The 24,346-nt window shown below is 53.2% G+C and overlaps 1 protein-coding gene across 3 annotated transcripts in view; it reads right to left on the reverse strand.

Moving 5' to 3' along the window:
* PTPRN2 (protein tyrosine phosphatase receptor type N2) overlaps window positions 1-24,346 on the reverse strand; it is a 688,130-nt gene that overhangs the window by 393,628 nt on the left and 270,156 nt on the right. For 2 of the 3 annotated variants that reach the window (XM_059172405.1, XM_059172403.1), the window contains exons 7-9: window positions 7,148-7,360; window positions 4,731-4,771; window positions 1,535-1,914 (exon numbers count right to left, since the gene is read on the reverse strand). In XM_059172405.1, the coding sequence (XP_059028388.1) occupies window positions 1,535-1,914; window positions 4,731-4,771; window positions 7,148-7,360 (634 nt within the window). The remainder of the gene's footprint in view (window positions 1-1,534; window positions 1,915-4,730; window positions 4,772-7,147; window positions 7,361-24,346) is intronic. The other variant, XM_059172404.1, reaches the window with a different exon arrangement.

Raw genomic sequence — 24,346 nt, forward strand, 5'->3', positions numbered from 1 at the left:
CCGTATTTCCTAAGGCAGTGAAAATCCACACACAGGCTTTCGACAACTCGGAGGAGGAGCGCTGTGGGAACAGCCGCGTCCGCAGCAGCGGAGTCCGCGTCCCGCCTTCGCCCCGAGGGTGCAGAACTGTGCCCTCCGCACCTGTGTTGTCACACCCCCGTTTGCACTGCTCTGTAGGGCACGACTCTGAAGACACTCACCCGGGGGGTCCCCAACCTCAGAACCGGAGCCTGACGGCACCGGTGGGTCTGGGAGCTCCGCACCTGGGCAAAGGCCCGACACGGGAGGACGCGGCTCAGTGAGAAGCACTTGAGCAGACGGAGTCGGTGTTTCCGTGCGAGCTTGAAGCATCAGCACTGACACTTCTCTAAAGGCACGAGGGAAAACACCACCAACAGTGGCGAGACTCTTACGCTCAAGCGGGCTCCAATGGCGGTCAGCGCGTGGGCTCAGAACACGACGCCGCCTGTCCCGCCGTGGTGCCGGCTGCTGCCGGCTGCGGTGACGTGCCGTCTGCACCAGCGACAACGGCCCGCTGGCCGAGCATGAGCCCGGGGGCTGCGCAGGAAGAAGGCGAGCGCGCCCGGCGTGAGAAACGGCACAGCCCCTCCCACACGGCGTGTCGTCAGCAAAGCCAGGCAGCTTCTGACCTACCTGAGGGACCGCCCAGACGGGGAGCACGAGCATGCCGGCGACGGCGGAACCTGGTGTGGGCCTGTCCACACAGCTGCACACACTCGCACACACGCTCGCACCTCTGCACACGCACACGCCTACGCACACGCAATCCGCACACGTGCACTCACACATGCACATCTGCACACACCTATGGCTGCACACATGCCCATGCACACACGTATCCACACCTGTGCGCGCACATGCACATCCGCACACGCACGTGCACTTGCACACCTGCACACGTGCACACACACATGCGGCTGGCTGGCTGTGCTCTCCCCGCTGAAACCCTGCTTACAGACTGTGAGGAAAGAACATATCTACAGCCTCGTGTCCAAAGCCAGAGTCACTAGGCTGAGCACCGGAGCTTGGAGCCGACCCCATCACCAGCTGGGCACACACTGTGGGAACGAGGCCCCGTGACTCGTGCAGATCAGAGCGAGAAGAGCGTCCTGTTACCATGAACATGTCTCCCTCTGAAGGATGACTCGGGTCCCAATACCTTAAATGGCTGGAGTCTCAGCCAGCAGGGAGGCAACCCCGGGCAGACCCCAGCCCCCCATGCCCCGGGGCTGCTGCGTCCATGGGCCCCACGGGCTGCACCGCAGGTATGAGGCTGGAACCAAGAGCCAGGAGGGGCTCTGTTCTGTGGAGAATCCCCCTGAAGCTCGGGCTCCTTGGTCACAGGTCACAGCACCGTGTGACGGACGAGGAGGCTCCCAGCTGCCCTCCTGCCCCCGTGACACCAGGAAGCCCACCTCCTCCTGTGCCTCTGAGTAAAGATGGGCAAGAATGAACGTGCTCCCCTCCACCCATGCGCTGGGCGCCAGGAGGAAAAACCAGAGCCTCTACTCACTCATTCCCGGTCACAATGTAGCCTTCTTCCTCCTGCGAAGGCCGGGCCGCCAGCCACAGGCTCTCACTGGGGCGTCCCCGGGCTCTGGCTTCAAGGCCGGCATCTTCCTGCGAGGGCCCCGGCACCCAGGCCTGGAGCTCGCCAGAGCCACGCCCCTGGGGCTGTGCGGGACGCGGCCTGTGCAGCCGGTCCTTGGAGTAGGTCTGACTCCTGACGTCCTCCACCCCCGCACTCTCCTCCTCCAACGTCAGGGGCACCTTGGGGGTCTCCGATTTCTTCATCTCCGTTTTGAAGGGCTCCATGAGAACGGGGGCGGCAGGAAAGAGTTGGGGCCTAGGATGCTGGAGGTGGTCCCCAAGTCTGAGGCCCAGATGACTGACCTGGTGGAAAGAAGGCTCCGTGAGATGACATTCAGGAGAACCAGCAGGTAGGACCAGGCGGGGACGGAGTGGCGCCCTCCTGGCCACGTTCAGGATCCCGTCTAGATGGGACACGTTCAGACCGGGGAGGACAAGGGCCTCACCCACCAGCCTCACGCAGCCACACACCTGTCCGTCGGTCTCTCTCTCACATACAGACACCATCCTAAAGAGCCCGATTTTACAGCATCAGTGTGCATGTTTGGGGTCTTTTTAAAAAGAGCCAACATCGGGGGCACCGGGGGTGCTCCGTCCGCTGGGAGCCTGACTCTTGATTTCAGCTCAGGTCACGGTCTCCGGGTGGTGAGACGAGCGTCGTGTCAGGTTCTGTGCTCGGGGGAGTCAGCGGGAGACGCTCTCTCAGTCCCTCTGCCGCTCCCGTGTGCGCGCTCTCTCCGATAAATAAATAACATCTTTAAAACGAACAAAACAAAAACAAAACCTCCACGACCGCGCGTGGGTTTCTGAGCCCCCCTGCTCTGGAGCAGTCGGCGCCTGGCGATGGCTGTGCTGCTGCATTGACTGATCCCTGTCCCGGACCCTGACCCACGTGGACTCCCGGGTCCTCGCGATGCCAGTGCAGGGGTGTCGCGTGCCCCACTTTCACAGGGAAGAGGAGACATCAGGCGCAAGCCTCATCGGGACATGCCCCGCAGCCTCAAAGCTCCTGGGGGACCCTGGGTCCTCAGCGCCGAGGCGTGCTCATCCTGACCCCATTTCCTGAGCAAGAGCCACTTAAGTGCCGTCCCGACAGACAGATGTCATCTGACACGCTCAGCCCTGAGTATGCGCCCGGCGCTGTGCTCAGTCTCGGTGCACGCTGTCCCTCATCACCACCTCAACCCGGGAGCGCGGCCCTAGTTTCATCTCCGGTCGGTGGACTCTGGGGTTTACAGAGGTTAATCACGTGCCCGATGCCTGCAAGGCGGGGATTGGCTGGTCCAGAATTTGAGTGTCGCTCCCGCTGGCGTCGGAGATGCCGCCACTGGGCCACACAGCCTTCTGGGACCCCAGTCCGGCTTCCCACAGAAGCCGGTGGTCCCTCCTGGCGCTTCTGCTGGCGCCCAAGAAGGGAGGGCACACCCCAGGGCACCTCCTGGCGGGCAAGGGATTTCCTGCTTCCTGTGAAATCACCGTGAAAGCTCCAGCGTTGTACCAGACAGGACAAAAAGTGGGTTTCCTTCACATGTATGAAACTCAAGCTTTTCAGGAAACTAAGCAAGAATTATAAAGGAAAATACTTATTCCAATGTTGACTAGAAATTGTATAGAAGTTTTCCTTTGTGTTCTGAAATAGCTACAAAAAATAGTATTTTGTTAAAAAACATCTGCTCAAGTTTGGATCCTGAATGGTGACAGTACACAGCATTTCAGTGACCATGGAGGGCTTGGAGCCCTGTCCCCCAGCTTTCGGAAGAAAAAGAATGGTGTTCTCAGCTGGACTACGCTCCGTGAGAGGAGGAAACAGAAGATGCTCCGAGTGAGAGCTCAGAGAACACAACACTCAGATGCCTGTTGGGAAAAAAACTGCTTGAGGGGCGCTGGGGGGGCTCAGGCCTTGGGCGTCTGCCTTCCACTCAGATCATGATCCTGTGGTCCTAAGATCAAGTCCTGCGCTTCCCCCTCTCCATCTGTGCTCTCTCTCTCAAATAAATCTTAAAAAAGAAAATAAAAAATTGCTTGAAGATGTACCCCCAGTAACAGAGAAATGAATCAAAATTCGACTTGATCAGGAAGGAAAGGTAGGAGCCTGCGAACACTGGGGTCTTGAGAGGACCCACAGGGGCTGAGGTGTGCACGGTCCGGACCCCGCAGCCCGGCTCTGGCTGCACTCGTCCCCCTGTCCACGCCCCTCCACTGACAAGATGCATTCTTAGAGCCACGACTCCCCGCACCCCGCCAACCGCGTTTCTGACGGACATTTAAGAGAACTGTGGATGTTTTCTTTTGCTACTTGCTAACAGGCATTGAACCAAAAGCCACGAAAATAAAATGGAAACAGAAGTACTAACCAAAATGATTTTTTCCACTCTACAGAAAAGGGTTCCGTAGAACCACCTAAAGCCATTGTCATGGTTTCCACACTGATTTTCTGCATCCATAAGACTTGCACTAATGAGCGAAGGTTCTTCAGCCGGAAAGGCCGGCAAACCACCGTGAGGGCACATCACCCGTGACTGAGCCCTTCTCAGACGGCCCTTCCCACCCGCGCGGTCGAGAGACCCTCCAGCCACGACCCGCACATTCTGCGAACCACCCGGCCCACGGTTCACAATGGAACACGGGCGCTGGGGCCAGCGCAACTGAGGGACGGCATTTTGATCTGCTTCGGCTTAACGAGCTTCAATGTAAAGGACACCGGGCCAGCGGCTCCCGTATCGGGCGGGCAGGGCTGAGGCCCAGGGCCTGTGGGGGTCCGCGCTGAATGAAGCCCGGGAACCACACGTGGGATGACCGCAAGGATCCAGTCCGTAGCCCCAGGTAGGAAAATTCTAAGGAATATTCATTCCTTAGTTTGTATTAACCGTATTTTCCAGATTTCTACGATGGGAAAATGTTACTGTATGATCTGAAAGTAGGCATTAGTATGTACCAAAATATCCACAATTTTTTATGCCCTCTTTATACTTTCTCCCAATTTTGGGATTAGCAGACTTTTAACAAACAGAACAACAAAACTTTGTGTTTTGTCTGCGTTCTCAAACCATGACCAGAAAGACGCCCAGCGCAGCTCTAGAGCTAAGGTGAACCGAACAGGTAGAGACGCCTCACCGTACCTCCTCGTCAGCTCCACCTCCGCCGTCCGGCCCGCGGTCATCTGTGGAAGACACAAGCATCATCAGAACCCTCGTCCGGACCCCGTCAGACACAGAGCGTCCGTCACAGGGGGTCAGGCAGGATGACATCAGCCTGGTTTCGCCTAGAAGGTGACCCTTTCCTGTTCGGAGGATGGTATCGGTGTTCCGTAAGCTCCGTGGAACGTGGAAGGGTTAGCTAAGAGATGGGCGTGAATTCGGTCATGAACTGTGTCCCCAGCCCCAGGGATCTGTGTGTCATCCTCAGAGTCTAGCACAGCAAAAAGATCCCACAGTGCCAGAAGCAGTTACCAGCGACAGAAAAGCAGAGGAAGGCGCCTACGCCGACCACCTCACAGTAAGCTGTCCCCAGAGCTCATGACTTTCCTAAACATCCTACCAAAAGCCCCAAACTCGTGAACTCACGAAGCCTGGTGCCCAGGCCTCTTCGAGACCCCCGCCCCCCCGCCGAGAGGCACCCACTGCTTATTCAAAACCGCCTAACACAGAACCCTGTCCCGCGGAGCACCGGTTCCCTTGGCTCTGGGCGCCCTGATGCCAGCTTCCGAGCCAGCCTGGGTCCCAGCCCACAGAAGACGAGACACCATCTCCTTATGCGTGTTTCTGGCACATGTGTTTTGTGTGTCGGCTGTGTCCAAGGCATGGAATCAGAGGCTTCCGTGTGGTTCCAGTGACCCTGAGAAGCACATACGGGTACGTCCAGTCACCAGGGGAGCTGCTGTGTGTGTGTGTCTGTGTGTGTGTCTGTGTGTGACCGCGTGTGTCTGTATGTGTGTGTGTGTCTGTGTGTATCTGTGTATGTCTGTCTCCGTGTCCATATGTGTGACTATGTGTATATGTGTGTGTCTGTGTGTCCGTGTGTGTGCCCGTGTCTGTGTGTGTGTGTCTGTGTCCATGTGTGTGTCTGTGTGTGTATGTCTGTGTGTCTGTATGTGTGTGCGTATGTGTGTGTGTGTCTGTGTGTGTCCGTATGTGTGTCTGTGTGTATCTGTGTGTCTGTATTCTGTGTGTGTCTGTGTCTCTGTGTCTGTGTATGCCTGTATGTGTGTCTGTGTGTGTGTGTCCATGTGTGTCTGTATGTCTATGTGTGTCTCTATGTGTCTGTTTCTGTGTGTGTGGCTGTATGTGTCCGTGTGTGTCCGTATGTGTGTCCATATGTGTGTCTGTGTGTCCATGTGTGTCTGTATGTCTGTGTGTGTCTCTATGTGTCTGTTTCTGTGTGTGTGTCTGTATGTGTCTGTGTGTGTCTGTATGTGTGTCCATGTGTGTCTGTATGTCTGTGTGTGTGTCTCTATGTGTCTGTTTCTGTGTGTGTCCATATGTGTCTGTATGTCTGTGTGTGTCTGTCCGTGTGTATGTGTGTCTGTCTGTATGTGTCTGTGTGTGTGTCTGTGTCCGTGTGTGTGTCTGCATCTGTGTGTGTATCTGTGTGTATCCGTGTATGTGTCTGTCTGTATGTGTCTGTGTGTGTGTGTCTGTGTCCATGTGTGCGTCTGTGTGTGTGTGTCAGTGTGTGTCTGTCTGTGTCCATGTGTGTGTGCTGTATGTCTGTGTGTCTGTATGTGTGTGCGTATGTGTGTGTGTCTGTGCCTGTGTATGCCTGTATGTGTGTCTGTGTGTGTGTGTCCGTGTGTATCTGTATGTCTATGTGTGTCTCTATGTGTCTGTTTCTGTGTGTGTGTCTGTATGTGTCCGTGTGTGTCCATATGTGTGTCTGTGTGTCCATGTGTGTCTGTATGTCTGTGTGTGTGTCTCTATGTGTCTGTTTCTGTGTGTGTCCATGTGTGTCTGTATATCTGTGTGTGTCTGTCCGTGTGTATGTGTGTCTGTCTGTATGTGTCTGTGTCCGTGTGTGTGTCTGTGTGTCTGCATGTGTGTGTGTATCTGTGTGTATCCGTGTATGTGTCTGTCTGTATGTGTCTGTGTGTGTGTGTCTGTTTCCGTGTGTGTGTCTGTATGTGTGTCTGTGTGCATGCACACACACACACACTGGAGAGTCGGGGGGAGCTCTCGGCTCTCCCTGGAGCAGCCTGGGAGGGCGGATGTGAGCCTCAAGCAGGATGAAGCCTTTTCACTGTGTTATTCAAATATTTGACTCTATTCACGGGCAGAATCCAAACAGAAACACTATCACTCCTGGTTTTTTCTAACTCCGAGCCTCAGCACTGAGAGCAATTTGCCTTTCCACACAATTGCTTGGCTAGGCTGAGGCTGCTCAGAAAGCTTTCAGAGGCAAAGTTCAAACAGATAAAACCCGTTCCTCCAAGTCGGCGTCTCCCCCGCAGAGGCAGGCTGACCAGCCTGGCGAGCTGGGCCTCTGCAGCCTCGTCGCGCCGCGAACCCGCAGGCGTCCGTGGCCCCGGGGCGGGGAGGCTCACCTGCCCCACTGTCCCCGGCCTGCTCGCGGACGCTGGCCTCTCTCGGCTTTCCTGCAGCTCCTTTCTCGGCTCCTCGCAGCTCCCCGTCGGCACCTGCTCCCTGCACGGCGGCAGCAACCATGTGGGCCATCTCGCTGAGCTCCAGGGGGCTCAGGCCCTCCGCCGGCGCCGGCTGCCTTCCCAGGTCCTTCAAGAGGCTCCGGATGAGTGTTTCTGGGGGACACACACAAAGGCAAGCACAGATGACGCAAGGAGAGGCAGTCACCACCAGAACGAGGTGGCAGTGACCCAACGGGGCAGCGCGGGCCCCTGCAAGCTCAGCGGAGACCTGGGATTGAACAGGAGCAGCGGAAGTTCGGTGCGTGGGGAGCACAGCACTCACGATTTACAAAGTCACAGGTCGAGCCGCAGATTGGGCAACGGAGAGCAACGGGTTAGTGAATTTCCAGATACGTAACAGAAACTATTATCCTCTCAATGACAGGTAAAAGGGGGCGCCTGGTGTCCCGACTGGTGAGGTCATGATCTCAGGGTCCTGGGACCGAGCCCCGCGTCAGGCTCCCTGCTCGGCAGGGTCTGCTCCCTCTGCTGCTCCTCTGCTCGTACCTTCTTGCTCTGTCTCTCAAATAAATAAATGAAATTTTTATTTTAAAATTAAAAAAAGAATTGAGAAAGACTGAGTGGAAACGGGGCAACCTGCAGCACCACCTCAGGCACAAGAGACTCCAAGTGGAAGCGAGGAGGAGAGGGACCAAAACACTAACCGGGAAAAACCTCCAGCAATTCCCCCAGACTGCATTAACTTCGAAAGCCAAGACACCAAACAGACCCCAAGAAGAGTGGACACAGAGCCCCACAGTGGCACCTCTTGAGAAGAGAAGGTGAGGCCCCTCGCCACAGCCACGGGCAAGGACACGCGTGAGGCATGACGTGGCGGGATGCAGCCGTGGCGGACCTCAGGCAGAAGAGGACCTGAGTGACACCACGTGCCTGGTGACAATGAGGTTTTTGACTCAACTGGTAATTGTAGATTTGATCACACACATCCAATGACGTATCTGAAGAGTTAAAAGAAAAACCTTTCATTCAGACGTCTATGTCCAGTGGAAAGACCCTCCAGGCCGGAGGGTGAGGGAGAGACATGTCGGGTCACCCGAGGAGCTAAGCCCACCGGCCGCCAACAGACTGTAGACACATACCCCCGAGTGACGGCGGCGGGAAACGCAGGCCCGTGGGAGCGCCGAAAAGCTTCCGAGGGGCAACTCTGTGGGTGTCCCGGGACGAAGGTCCTGGTCCTCCTCTTAACAGCACTACGGGGCCATGACCGCTGACGGGGGATGTAAGCGCGTTAACGGACGTCGGGGTCAACCGCGCAGCACCCCAGAGTCACCAGAACGGGTTGCTGCTATGTTTTACGTGCATTTTCCTGGAGCTGTGCTGACCCCTGTGAGCACACTTGCTGCCGTGTCCCTGCCCAGGGTGAGGGGCGCTGCTGGCGTGGTTGTCACGGGTGCCACACGTCCACTCTCGCTCGTCTGGGTGCTCGGCATCCAGTGCCTGATGGCAAGGTGTCCCTCAGCAACAGCACCGTCCGATGGAGTCCTGCCTCTGACCTGGGGAGCCCTGACTGCTGCTTCTTGAGTATCCAGTGGTGATGCGTCCAGTTCCCAAGTGCAGGTTTAGGCATGACGGTCATTGTCGTGGCTTTGCTCCCCGAGGTCGCAGGCACAGGGAGAGTTCACTCTCTCCATGGCCTCATGGAGGCCGTGCTCTGAACTGAGTGGGCTGTGGGCTCTTTTCTGCTTCTTGTAAATTAAGAAATTGAGGCTTTTCAGGTTTTTTAATGCATCCACCTTTGAGAGCTCCTGCCCGCCAACAGACACGAGAAGTTCTCAGCACCCACGGCTCAGCAGGCCCAGCCGGCAGTGCTTCGCGCTGGCGCCTGTCCAGAGAGAGTGGGTCACGGCTGCTCCGTGCAATGAGCAAGGAGCCAGCAGGAGAAGGCAGACCACCCCAGCCCGGCTGCACAGCAGCCCCACCAAACCCGCCACTCGCCTGAGGTGCTGACATCCAGGCCACCTAGCCGTGGTTGTGAAGTCTGAGCTGCGTGCAGAAGCTCCCAGAACGCTGTGCCAGCCCCCGCCGCCCCCCGGGTTCCACCTCGGAGTCGTGCCAATGGAGGAGACTGCCTCGCCCGGTCCCAGCCAGCTTGTCCATGACAAAGGAATGATAGGAGGGTCTCGAGCCCCAGACCACCGGCTTTTCCAGATAAGCAGGTCGAGCCTACCATGGGAGAAAACGTACAGTCGCGCTCACCTCCAACCAGCCTCGCTTTTCCAGGGGACTCCTGCCCCATGGCCCTAAGGAAGCGACTGTTTCCGAACGTCCCGTGTGGCGCCCCACGTTCCCCCCCAGTCTCCTTCTTGCCAGGCAAGCGTCACCGCCATCATTTTGGTTTTGCTCTTCAAAGACATTTTCTGTCCATGTCCACTCCAGACTTCCCTGGGCACCTCGGATCCCTTCTGGGTCGACGGGGCTACGGTCTCCACGGTCATTGTTTCTGAGATGGGGCTGCAGGCGCGGTTGGCCCCGCAGTCAGAATGGGGGCCTGAAATTGGGAGAGCACTAAGCGCGTCGTGCACGCTGTCCACCCTGGCAGTCGGCGACCAGACTAACTGCTCCCACAGCAGGGGCGGGGCCCTGTGAGGCCCACACAGAAGCAGGGCGGCACGAACACAGGCCAGGACATCTCTGCACCTCCCCGGCCTCAGCTCCGGCATCAGCCACAGGTTCCTCATGCTCTGATGTCTGCGGCCTCGTTGACCCGACTAACAGAAACCGCTCGCGGTCAAAGGGAAGGCAGACAGAAGGCGTCCTGCTCCCCTGCGTCCCAGAGCCTCGCACAGTCCCAGATGGTCAGCGACTGAATGCTTGATTCAGAAGTAACTTCCTGCACTGATTTCACTTCCCCATAAACAAAACATACCTAAGAATGCAGAAAGGCTTGCCGGACGCAGAAGGGACAGGAGGCTGGAGATCGGCGCGATCCCACACAAACAGCATCAGACGCCGGCGGACGTAAGGCGCGTGCTGTTCCACGGGGAAGACCGAGCTGCGCCCGGGATGGAAGGTGCACGCGCGGCCCGGCCCTCGCGGCTGTCCTGAACAAACGTACCGTCGCCGCAGCTTTCAGAATGGGCAGGGGCTCTCCCCAGCCGCAGCTGGTCAGCAGGCAGCACGTGAGCACGACGTTCCGGGTTGGATTCCTGCCGGTGCCTCCCCTCCAGGCCCCTCTTCTCTTTGGCCCGAATCTCAGCAAGTCTCACGTCACCACCCCTTCCCACGGCCCGCCCGCCGGCCACAGAGCTCTCACTTGGCGCTGGAAACAGACCCCATGGGCGTGGGGGCGTTGGGTTCAGAGCGGCCGCTGTACCCAGAAGATGCACAGGAAACGTGCAGAGGCAGAGCCTCCCGCCTGGCGATAAAGCAGGGCTCACCTGCCCTTGCAGCAGCATACGCGGAGCGAGTGCTCCGAACTTTCTCAAAGGAGAAGGTCTGCAGGGACCCACACTCACCAAACCCGCCCCAGCAACCTTCCCTCACCACAGTGACCATGAGGACCAATCCCAACAGAAATGGTGTCACTCACACCCACTCACTCACGGCACACAGACCTGACCCTTCGGGGGACACAGGGACAGAAGGACACGGGGAACACATGGGAGGGTTCTGTGGGACCGAGGGGCACAGCGGCTGGCCCAGAAGGGAGGAGACAGCGAGCAGAGACTTCGCCGGCTGAGGCAGCTGGAGGACGGGGCCCGGCCGTGTCTGCTCTCTGTGCGGACCCGTTAGCCCAGGAGCTGCCTGGCGTCAGCCACGAACCCCACGGCTGTGGGCAGTGGCTTCTCATCCACTTTCTCAGGCCACATAATTCTAGAATCCAGAGAGGTTTCTCCTTTACTGGCTAAAACTGTGGCTGAGACTTTTGTTTCCAAAGACACATTTAAAATTCTCATCAGTCACTATGTCACTTGAGCTGTGAGGCCAAATTCCCATGAAGGAATATGGACTTCTCCCCAGTGGGGCGTGCGCTGCTGTCACGGAGGAGAAAGCGCACTACGGCGCCTCCCAGATGCGCTTCAGGAAGCTGAGAGCCGACGGGGCTGCAGGCACACAGCTGGGCCACAGGGGTATGGACGCGTCTCCCTGCTAGTATTCCCTGCGTGTGGCCTTGGGCAAGTCATTTAATCTCCCCGGTGCTCAATCCCTCCTGTGTTATGGGGACAAGGGAGACAGGCATGTGCATCACTTGTCCAGTGGCGGGCGCACACGAAGGGCTTAACAACTGTACCTATTGTCACGAGGGTGAGGTGATGGTCACGAATCATTTACCCTCCCTTGTTTTTTATCCCTTACAATCCCCCGTAGATACACGGGCTTACATTTCCATGGTGAGCTCTGGCTACGGTTCCGCATAATTTGTAAGCGAAGAGTAGAGAACACGCCGCCTGCCCATCAGCACGCTTGGTGGTTCAAGGTGACTACTGCCTCCCAGTTTGCTCAACATTTGCTTTCTGAGATGGTTCCTTGACAAAGTATTAAGGCTCATTTTAAAAAACGTTAACCTCAGTCACTAAAGGCTGACCTCGGACGCCACCCACCCACCTACCCACCCACTATCCATCCATCCACCCCTCCCCCCACTACCCGTCAATCATCCAAGCTTCCACCCACCCATCCATCCGTCCACTCTCCCATTCACCCGTCCATCCGTTCGCTTCACTAGCTGCTACAAGGATACAGAATTGACGGCATGGGGGCTGCAGAGCTACAACAGGACTGATACAAACATATCAAAATGTTTTAGAAGCCAGAGACCACTGGATAGTATATTAAGCAAACTCAACATCTGGGACAGACCAACCATAGAGACCCTGCAAGAGCATCAAATGACAGCATGACTCAAGAAGCCACTTCATTTTCTTCCAGAAACAGGCAAGTATTTGAGCTGACATGCTTTTCAAACTGTCACTTATTACCCTATCTTAGGCAAATGTTTTCCTGCAATTCAACCAGCCTCCAAAATTTGAATCTACTTGCAAATAAATGATACTCATACCATTAAAAAAAATCTACTTGTAAATTACTCCCTACATTCTACCCTCAGAAATCAACAATTACATTGACAAACTTAGATCTGACAAATGTCACTTATAAAACTTTTAAAATATAAAAATATAAAGCTTAACTTTTGCTAAAGATGATCTAAAAATTCTCCTTGTTTATAATTTCTAATGAAGGCGACCCAATTAATTTATGGCCTTACTGATTTTTTTAGAAAGATAAACCCAAATTATGTCTTTCAAAAAATCTTACCATGTAATTCTGGGTTCTGAATTACCCTGACCAAAATTTTTCATTAAAAATTTCAAGAATATATTTCAAATAGAAAAATCAATAAAATACATCTCATGTCTTTCATGTCTAGCCGTATAAATAAACACACACACTTCAGTGTCCTGCATCACTCCAACGATGGCACAGAACGTGGAAAAAGGCACCTAAAAGTCGAAGTCCTGCTGCAGCTGGCCAAGGCCCGTCACAGCACGGTGCTGCACCCTAAATGCATGGTCCTTTTGGGGGGTCACGATGCCCCCAGACATTCACCAAGGCAGAGAGTGTATTGAGACATTTATGAGAAACGTTTAACGAGTGTTGAATCAAAAATGTATTTCCGGTGGACGCAAACTTCACCAGAAAAATCTCTGGACAGAAACGCTGCATTCCTAAGCACCTGGGCTCACCAAGGCTTTGCACCCAGGCCCGTCTTGCAGAGCGGAGGCGTCCATCCTAACGGGCTTCACAAGCTGGAGTCCCTGCCCTACACCACTCAGTGGGCAGAGGATGTCACTTACTCCCCTGTGACATTCATCGTAAGTTAAGCCCTTGAGTCAAGGCTGACTGCCTACCCCACCAGCAAGTTTCCTCTTGGAGCCCCAGGCTCCAGCCTCCCACTGTCTCCAGATATAGGACTGCAGCCCGATGGGATTATTTTGCTGGAACAGCCATGCAAAGGGGCCACAAGAACTATCACGGTGGTTATTCAGGTCCTGGTTCGCAGCAAATTGGCCTCGGATGAAGCTATGGGGCAGGCTAGATTCTCATGTACGGCATGTTTGTATCCCTCACTCCCTTGTGCTGTCCTCTGTGTAGGAGTCCGGGGTTTAGTCCCGTCCCCCTATGTCCAAATGCCCCCTCCCTTTGGTCCCTACATTACCCCTGCCCCCCAGGTTGCTCTTCAGGCAGCCTCTCTGTGCTGTTCACAGTATGGGAGACTCATTCCAGGTCTCATTAAGGTGACTGACGATCAGTGAGTGATTCATGCCTCCCAGAGGCCCTTGAGCTTGAACAGAAGTGTTCAGGAGACGCCCCCTTGCCTCCCGCCCACCTCCCGCCATTCTTTCCTTGCTTCCCTGCACACTTTCTAGGCATAGTTACTTTCCAGGTGCAGCACTAATGCCGTTAACAAAGCCCTGGCTTTCAGGAAGCATTCATCCGTATCGGAAGAGAAAGAAAATAAGCGACTGAAAACACATAGAATGTCTGGTGCTGATAGGGCGACAGATAAACAATCCAGGGTATGGAAGATGGGGGAGGTGGGAACCCAATAATTCCCACTTGAAGGGTTTACTATGATAACAAAATAGTGTGCAGATGTTCGACCATATTTCTAATAATCAATACAGTGAGAGCAAAATTGTGCCCCTCTTCCAATAATCTGTTCCAACATTTAAATTCTTATTGTTACCATATATCTTTTTTCTTCAGCTTCCTTCAGTCTGTTCTCATTATCTGGAGAAGAATAGGAGCAGATCACCACATGATAAAACTCAAGTCCTTTAAGAAAAAGATCAGGAGAGACTTCCCTTGGGTCTCTTAAAATGCCTCTAATGAGAAATACCTTCACAACAGAATGATAAAATATGATTCCTAGAATTATCTCCTTTCATCCAAAAAAGAAACTTTTCAGGTTTCATTAGTAAAAAAATAACTAAAAAAAAAAAAATTATTATTCTCACCACCACAACAACAAACCTTCAGCACGCAATGGCAGATTCAAAGTGACTGCCCCGCTGACAATGAGAACAATTAACACATGTCAGAAATCATCTTCCATGCCACCACCGTAAACCACACCGAGTTATCTCAAAGGCACCCACTGTCAATCATGTGAAGATGAACATGAATCAAAAGATCCTTTTTAAAAAGCCCAGCTAGCCCTGGTGGGTTGAAGAGGGACCACAGCTCAGAGCACAATCAAATACCACGTGCATCAAAGTGGAACATTCTTTTGTTCCATCAACAGCACCATATAATTCTGAGACCCGGGCAGCTTATAATGACATTTTAAGCAGCTTTCAGTGCTCTAAGTGGACTCTAGCAGAGCAATTACACAAATGTCAGGACGTCAAATATGTAAGGCCTGGAGTAGGAGATCAACTCGCAAGCATGACTGCTGCAAATGACCGACCAAAATTATATGTCTTACTAGGGTCCCCCAGACAAAACGTTCTAAGCTTTAGAGGACAAGCAGTGTTGTACAGATAACCTCACTATGAAACTGCTTTAACAAGGAAGATGTGGTTCACGTGTAACAGCTCTTGTTCTTAAATGTCTTTATCACCATGAGTGTATGAAAGTACACAATTTAGTCATGTCGAAATACATATCATCACCATCATCACCTCAACACCATCATCATGACCACAACCATCATCACCATCACCATCATTACCATCACACATCACATCACCATCACCATCACCATCATCACAATCACCATCATCACCATCACCAGCATTACCATCACCATTGTCACAATCACCATCACCACCACCACCATCATCATCATCATCACCACCACCACTATCATCACAATCACCATCATCATTGTCATCACATCATCTTCACCCAGTCTCTCTAGTACATGTAACACTGAGACAAAGAACAACAACAAAAAAGTCAAGTTAGGTTTGGCATTAATTCTGTCACTTCAGTTGGTGGCAGGGTTGACAAACTGCTTTCTAAAGGATGTTTCATTGAAATTCCCATTAATATGAATCCTCACACTCATAATGTTAACTGACCAACTTGTGGCAAGGGGAGGTGGCCTGGGCATGTGCTTGAGGGCAAATACCAGCCTAGAACATAAAACTTTCCAGGAATGGCCAAGAGTATTAACTGAATTTTTTTCTACATCAGCCAAATAGGCTAAACCAGTGGAGCATTTGGATCCCAGTCATAGAAATCCTCTCTGAATGGCAAGAGCTTTTGAACTCCCTCTTAGCAGCCAAGTTCTATCTGGTGGAGGACCAGGTGTGCATGGTTAATACTTAGCTGCAGCTAAGAGCTCACGTGCAAACCAATCACTGCCCACAGAGCCCTGGGGACTCAAGATCCCAGCTCCATGGTGTGGGGGCCACCGACATCCTCACATCTCACAGGGAAAGGAGCCTCTGACCCTTCAGCTCTTTCCCAAGACCCCACTCTATGCCTTTGGAAGACACAAATTACCAGATTCAGTGGTCTCCATTAACCCAGAGTTTTGGGGTTGGAAACGTGGCAGGCAGGAAGATGACATTGTATGTGAGGGTGGCAGGCGGCAAAGAGAGTGCACTTGTTCTGTGTTCTTCCAGGAGACCTTCCTGGTGGAAAGTGACAGGAATGATGGTCGCAGTAAGTTATCTTTAGGTGCCCTACCCACCCATCCATCTAAAAGAGACAGATTTCAACTCATTACTACTCTATATATAAAGAACTTTCTAGAAAACACATGAAGCTTCTTGTGGAATGGACTTCCCAGGGAAGCAATGAGGTCACAGGTACTTAAGGGAAGGCTGAAAGTTCATCTGCCCAAGATGCCGATTAACATACTTGTCATGTGGGGGCAGAGTGGAAGACTCTGCAGGTTCCTTTGAAATCTGATCAGTGACTTTTTGCTGGTGCAGAAGCCAAGGACAGCCATCTCTAAGGCAAGGAGGAAGGCATGGGACTGGGGCAATGCAGAGTCAGGATCCTGGTCACATATAGCTGCTCTCTCCGCACAGCTGAGCAACCCACTCAGGTGTGTCCACTTCAAGGATGCTGGACAGGTGGGGTAAGATCAGAAGGCAAGACAAGAGGAGCCATCTTCCTGCTGTGTGAAGTCACAGACTGATACCCAGAGATTCCCGTGTCCGGCTCCTGCCTCTCCTCTACCTTGGGAAAGAGTAGACTACTTGCTGACCCCACAGTATGTGATGAGCTACAATAAAAGGTTTTAGGCATTTTACATCAAATGTGAGACTAAATTTCACTGAAAGAAGAGGTACTTTGATAACATGGCTGCCTTCTTCCTTGTGTTCTAGAAGGTGCTCATAAAACCCAGGGAAGGGCATAAAGTCAGGATGAAGAATTTATCGACAGCTCCTCATGGGGCCAGCTCTGAGAGGGAGCCTCTTTACTCCAGTGACTACGTGGTCGATTTGGTCCTGTTTGTTTGTTTAACCGAAGGGTTTAGAGCAACACTGGCCTTCACTCAAATGTGAATGGATTATTTTCAAAAACAAAAAAAGCAGTAAGTGCTTCCTTTCAAGTGAATATGACCCCCAAATGTGGGCATATATTCTCCAGGATGACAGAAGCATCTGAATCTGGTTTTTCAATATTAAAATCTACCACTGTGACAATGAAAAGTCCTGGTTTGGTGCCCTCCTGAGATTGGGGTTGCAGGGTATACTCTTGGCTCCATATGAATTTCCAGGCTGGGACTCCCACCACAATATAAATAGGAAAGTAAACAACACAGTTGGCAAAGGCAGGACTTCATAATCACGGGAAGTTCAAACAGGAAGAGGCCCCAAACACACTTATCACGACACTCTTATCTTGATTGAGGAAAGAGAGTAAGAAAGGCTCTCGACAAGCTGGTGCTCAGCAGGTGTTCTATAAATGAGTGAATTCATGAGTAAACTTGCTAAGAGTCACACAGAAAATGGCTCAGCTAGTAAAGAAAGTGCCTAGACTCCCACCCCAGGAAACATTCCGTATCAGTACAACAGAATCCATTTTCGTACAGGGTGGGGGGACGGGTGTGTGGAGAACACTCATCACCTCGGCCATTCAACCTATAAAATAGCAAGATATCTGAATAGGAAAAACAACAAGTTGTGGTGGGGAAGCTGGCATATGGAATATCTAGGCCAAAAGTTAGCAGAGCAATAATATGAATTAAGTTCTCCTACTTCCTAGTCCAGACTCCACAAGGTATGAAATCAAAATGATAAAAAAGGAGTTCCAATACACTGGTTAGAGGTTTTGTTTCCTGTCTGGTTTGGTCTTGAGTGTTATCAGTGAGTAAGAATTAGACTGGAAGCTTCTACCGGTGGACACACTGCAGGTTATTTGCCATTAGTTCTGGGTAACCGTTTAGAAAACTGTGCATGAGGGACCATCCTCTCAGGTGCTTCCATATGATTTACTTGTCATCACTGAGACTTGATTTTAAAGAATGACTTTAGCCAAAATATTTACAATATCTATATGAAGAAAAGTATAAAACTCTAACAATAGAAATCAAAGAACTAAATAAATGGAAAGATAGTCCATGTTCATGGATAGGAAAACTCAGTATTGTTAAGACATCACTCCTTCCCAACTTGAGATCTATAACTGAACACAATCCCAATCAAAATCCCAGCAAGTTATTCTGTGGATATTGACAAGCTGATTCTAAAGTTTATATGGAGAAGAAAAAGACCCAGAAGAGCCAACCCAGTATTGAAGGAGAAGAGAAAGTTTGGAGGACAGACATTACTCAATTTCAAGAATTACTATAAAGCTACAGAAATCAAGACAGTATGGTACCGGTAAACGGACAGACATATAGATCTGGACCCACCATAAGAATAGTCGACTGACCTTTTGCAAAGGTGGAAAAGCAATAGAACAGAGCAAAGACAGTCTTTTCAGCAAATGTTGGAACAACAGGACATCCACATGCAAAAAAGTAAATCTAGACACAGACCTTCATGCTTCACAAAAATTAACTCAAAATGTATCACAAGCCTGACTGTATAACACAAACATCAAACTCCTAATTGCAGCAACCACACTCTTCTGCATTTACCCAAAGGAGCTGAAGACATATGTCCACACAAACCCTTGAATGTGGATGTTTATATTCTAGCAGCTTAATTCATAACTGCCAAAACTCAGAGGCAACCAAGATGTCCTTCAGCAGGTGAATGGATAGATTAAACTCTTGTACATGCAGGTGTGGAACATTATTCAGTGCAAAAAAGAAATGAGCTGTCAAGCCATGAAAAGACATGGAAGCACCTTAAATGCATACGGCTAAGTGAAAGAGACCAGTATGAAAATACACACTGTGCGATTCCAACTCTAAGACATTCTGGAAAAGGCAAAACCATGGAGATCGGTGGTTGGAGGGTCGGGGGGTAGGGATGAACGGGGGAGCATGAAGGACTTTCAGAGCAGTGAAGTTATTTTGTGCAATCCTATCATGATAGACACACAGTCCGTGTATGTCTGTGTAAACCCACAGAACGTAAAACACCAAGAATGAACCCCAACTAAACCCTGAATTGTGGTGATAATGATGTGCCAAGGCCGGCTCTTCAGCCGGAACGAGCGTGACACGTCGGTGGGGATGCTGTTTACGGGGGAGGCATTGCACGCGTGAGGGCAGAAAGTATCTGGGAAATCTCTACACATCTTAATTTTCCTATGAGTTTAAAACCATTCTAAAAGTTGGTTTATTTAAAAAAAAAAAAAAAAAAGAAGAAGAAAGAGTGACTTTAGGTGTGGTTAAAGCTCTGTGGCCACTGAGCCTGGGGAAAACTACGGTCAAGGTTCTACGGTCTGGAAAGATTCATGCATGAGGATGTCAGTCACGGTCGTCTGGGAAGAGCAACACTGAGCGAGCAGTGGAGACTGAACCGGCGCGCGGACGACCCGCGACCCGCACAGCTGGGGACAGGGCAGACCGCCGCCCGCGGGCTGTTTCTAGCACAGGTGCTGTGCATATGTCTTCTCTCACGGTGTTCTTTAAGCACATTTCCTTTATCCTGCTGCAAAATGGAAAAACTTGATTGTAAAGATAAGTATGTGATGCACAGAACATACAGAGTACGTGAGCTGTTTATGCTGGCAGTAAGGCTTCTGGGCGACAGAAAGCTCTTAGCAGCAGTGAAGCTTTGGGGAGTCAAAAGTTATGTAAGGATTTTCAGCCCCTCGGAGGGCTGGCACCCAAGTGTCCACACTGATCTACTGCACAGGCAGAGAACTGACTCGAGTGTGTAACGGTCCGCACAGATACAGACGATCACGCCCCCACAAAAATGTAACGGAAATGCATTGAATGACGCGGCAAAGGGCTAACAACATGCGCCACGAGACAAGCTCCAGGCTCATTAACTGGACGATGGGGCAGTGGCGAGAAGGACACTGGGTCTTCCAGCAAGGACGCAGGTGCAGAGGCACGGACACAGAGGGACCCCCAGACTCCCCGAAGCTCAACGGGAAAGCGCCAGCATCTTTGCACCCCGGGTCCATCTGTGAGAACAGGATGTCTGGGTGTGTGGATCACTGGTTGTGGCCGGGAGATCTGAAGGACACACGGACGCGAGGCCGCTCACATCCACACGCGCAGCCGTCACCGATGGAGTAGTGCTGGCCTTTCCCTTGGCACACGCTGACTATTCAGATCTTTCTGAAACATGCATTTCATAGCTGGATAATGCAAAAGTTAGCTTAGACTTTTAAATATATCATAGCAGCAGCATCCACACTAGCTGAAACGTCTGTCCTCAGACGGAAAAACTGTGGTGTTATCTGTGCGAAAGCGTTTCACTCAGCCCTGAAAACAGAGGCAAGGCTCACGCCCGCTACAGCACAGAGGAACCTGGCGACATGACGCCGAGCGAGAAACGGTGGTCACAGAGAACACGTGCTGTGTGGTTCCACTCCTGAGAGGTCCCTGGAGCCGTCCATCCCACAGAAACAGAAAAGAGAGGCTGCAGGCCGCGGCGGGGGAGGGACACAGGGACTCGTGTGTCATGGGGACAGAGTCGCAGTCTGGGGTGAGGAAAACGTCCTGGGGTCAGAGGGTGGTGACAGTGTACAACAATGTCAATTAAAGCCGCTGAACCATGCTCTTCAAGTGCTGAAGGTGGTCAGTTTTGGGTCATGCGTATCTTACCACAACTTCTAAAAATTTAAATGTAAAAAGCAGACCTGGAACTCTATTACGCAGAACGCCAGCGCTCCCAGGACTTGCCCGCGGTCGGGTCTCCGGCGAGAGGAAGCACGAGGCCTGGCGAGTGCACTGAAGGACAAGCAGCGCTACAGCGTCAGAGGCCTGGTGGGCCGAGGCCTCCAGGGCCGAGAGGGCGCGCACGTGCGTCGCTCAGGACGGAAGCCCGACCTGACTTAGGTCTTCTTTCTCCGCACCTAACGTTCGAGCTTTGCAGTGACCATTGCTTTTCCCATAACTGATAAAAAGCAATCGTCCACGGACCGATTCCCACAGCACACAGACCAAGCCAGAAAGTACAGAGCGACCGCTGCCAGAGGAGGTCCTGCGTGGGCAGCCAGCAGCCACGGTCCCTGAGCCGGAGAGCTGGACGGCAACGCTTGAACTTCCCGCCAACGGGCTGCCGAGCACAGGCCTCCCTGCGAGCCGCCCTCACACACGGCCTCAGAGCGCGCTGCAGGGAGTCGCTGTCGATCAGTGAGAACGGAAGAAGGGCTCTTTGCGATGACCAGTTTTCGCCAAATGCACGCCTGCCGGACCTGTTAGGTCGACTTCCTCACAAGTCTCAGTTGTGCGTGAAACCGGAACACGGCGTCCACTTCGCACTTGCCCGTGCTGCACAAGGGCAGCTCCCGCGCTGAGTCACACAGGAGGCCCGGGTGCTCTGCAGGACCCCAGGGCCCCCTTCCCGGCAGCAGCGCACCGGGCCCACGAGATCCCTGGGGTCCAGGCTGCACCACCCTGAAAACTTCGGGCACCTCCCCTGGGCTTGGGTCCTGTGGCCTCCATGATGAGCCTGGTTTATGCGGACCACGGCCCAGAGACTCCGTGCTCACGGCGCGCTGCACCTGTCTCACAGGACGGCGGGGCGAGGCCAATGCCACGGGCAGCTCTCCGGCAGGGCTGGAAATGGCCCACCTGGTGTCGGCGGTTAACAAGCTCTAATTGAACCCCAGGAGTGCAGAGTCTAAAAGTTATTTTCAGGAAGCCCCGGCCTGCAAATTTAGAGGAAAGTTGGTCTTCTGTCATTCTTTTTTTTTTTTTTTAAAGATTTTATTTATTTATTTGACAGAGAGAGATCACAAGTAGGCAGAGAGGCAGGCAGAGAGAGAGGAGGAAGCAGGCTCCCCGCTGAGCAGAGAGCCCGATGCGGGACTCAATCCCAGGACCCTGAGATCATGACCTGAGCGGAAGGCAGCGGCTTAACCCACTGAGCCACCCAGGCGTCCGTCTCATTCTTTTTTATTAAAATGTAAGAAGAGAAATCTTTACCCGTTCTACTCTGCCTGACACCCCTGCCCCCCAGTGACCTTGGCTGCTCTGTGCCCTTGAGACTGGGCACGCACTTCTGCACACAATGAAGAGAGAAAGCGACACTTTGCAGCTGAGAGACTGTCAAGTCTTCCGAGTCCAGGAGCCACCAGAGGAACGAAGTAAGTTCCCTCCCATCTACACGTCATACATGTGCCTCCAGGAGCCCCCACTCTGTCTTCAGCCCTGACGCTACGGTGACCCAAAAACTGTCTCAGTGACCCGACTGTGGGGCTGACCGGACTCTGTCCTTGGTGACCTGACTGTGGGGTGACCCGACTCTGTCTCACTGACCTGACTGTGGGGTGACCAGTCTTTGTCTTACTGACCTGTGGGGTGACCCGACTCTGTTCTCAGTGACCTGACCTGTGGGGTGACCTGACTCTGTCTCGCTGACCTGACTGTGGGGTGACCCGACTCTGCCTCACTGACCTGACTGTGGGGTGACCCGACTCTGTTCTCAGTGACCTGACCTGTGGGGTGACCTGACTCTGTCTCGCTGACCTGACTGTGGGGTGACCCGACTCTGCCTCACTGACCTGACTGTGGGGTGACCTGACTCTGTTCTCAGTGACCTGACCTGTGGGGTGACCTGACTCTGTCTCGCTGACCTGACTGTGGGGTGACCCGACTCTGTCCTCACTGACCTGACTGTGGGGTGACCCGACTGTCTTGCTGACCTGACTGTGGGGTGACCCGACTCTGTCCTCACTGACCTGACTGTGGGGTGACCCAACTGTCTCGGTGACGGAACCCTCCTTTCTGAGCATGAGCCGCACAGTCCAGTCTTAATCCAGGTCCTATAGCTCCAGGTTTACAGAAAGTACGAAGCAAAGGAACAAGTTACATGTTATCTTCGGGACACAATCAGCAAAAACCATGACAAGTGAATTCGTTTTCTAAAATGTTCTGAGAAACGGAAGAAGAAGGGAAAGCGCTGTGCGAGTTTACACAGAGCCGCCCCTTTAAGGGCTCTTCTTTGATCCTGCTTAAAGGAAAAGCAACCGTAAGGAAAGTCTGCGACCACTAGGAGAGGTGCACGCTGATCCGACCGCCGTATCGAGACATCACATTAATCCTCCCACGGGTGAGCCCCCCTCTCCGAGGACGGGAGGAGCAGGTGCAGGAAGCAGCGGGAGACCCGGAGCCGCCTTCCGCCGAAGCCCGTGACGCAGCGCACAAAGGTCCCCTACGGCACTTGGTCTGTTGTGTGGCTGACGTCTCACGGGCTTCTTTTTAAGCGTTCCGTGCAGCTGGGAAGCCTGCGTGTGTGAGAACCACCGACATGGCAGTTAGCCCAGGAGAAAACGCCAGACAGAGTGCACGGCTGATAAGGGTCGTTGGGGACGGAAGAGCTTCTTCCAAGAGGACGTTCCCGGGCATCTGCACCTTGGGGTGTCGGGACGAAGGGCTGGTCCCCGGGGAGAGGGAGGCGGGAAGCCCTTCCGAGCGGGAACGGACCCCCGAGTGCGTCAGGTTCTGCGAACAACGCTGGCTCTCGGATGGCTGTCAAGGCCCTCCGGTACGGGCTTCCTATGACCAGTGACTAGGGCAGAAGCCGTTGACAGATGTTGACCGGCGGGATTTTTGAAGTTGGGGGAGATGAGAACAGCGGCAGGGCAGCCGTGTTACAGAGCGGGGACACCGGCCACGGCGTGACCGGAGCACACGCTGTGGGCGCTCAGGGCCACGGAGAGGGGCCGGCGGAGCGAGCAGAGGCCCTGCCCCGGGGCTGGATGGCGGGCGCGGCCGTCTGCGGTGCGTTTCCTGCCCAGGTGTGGGGGACACGGAGCCACGGGAGACGGGGAGCGGAAGGACGATGGGAAAGTGCCAGCAGCAGACAAAGGCCTCCGACGGAGTCTGCAATTACGGGCCAGCAAGAGGGTCTGAGAGCGCCGCGCGGTCCGAAGGGGGAGAGGCGGCCCCCAGAGGAGGGCGCGGCGCTGCTGCCACGGTAGCGCTCGTGGGGAGGGCCGCCGCACAATGCTGTATTTACAGGCAAACAGTCCGTGGGCACGTACACAGTCTGCTCTCTCCCAGCCCTGCCTCCGCGCCAGGACGGAGAAGAAAGCACCGGGCCTCCCGCTAATTACGACGTCTCTTCCTTCCATTTAGAAGGAGCCGTGATGGCTTCGTGGGCCGAGAGAGGGAGAACAGAGACCTACTTAGCTGAAAAGCAGCAGCACCAGGGAAAGAAGAATGTCAGAGCAAATCCAATTAAGGCGTCACTCACAGAAAGACGGTGATGTTAATGTGATTCCTGCTCCGTTTTTGTAGAAACCCGCTGTCTGCTCAATTTTATTATTTGTATATCTTCAAAGAAGAAGTCACATTTTATCAGTCTCCCTTGATATTCGATGTCTTAGAAGACAGACACCCCAGAGCCCCCTGCACCCAGCAGAGGAGGGGCCGTCCGTACCCCGTCTCCCTGGGGTGGCCTCAGCAGGGCCGCGACCCGCGGGAGACCCCGGAGGAGCAGTGTGAGAGCCGGTCACTTTGAGGCACACAGGCACCTCTCGGCACTGTGTGACGTTAGTGTCACTGGGATTTGGGGGAGAGGCCAACCACCGTAA

This window comes from Mustela lutreola, chromosome 4 (assembly GCF_030435805.1).
Source record: "Mustela lutreola isolate mMusLut2 chromosome 4, mMusLut2.pri, whole genome shotgun sequence".
Classification (NCBI taxonomy): domain Eukaryota; kingdom Metazoa; phylum Chordata; class Mammalia; order Carnivora; family Mustelidae; genus Mustela; species Mustela lutreola.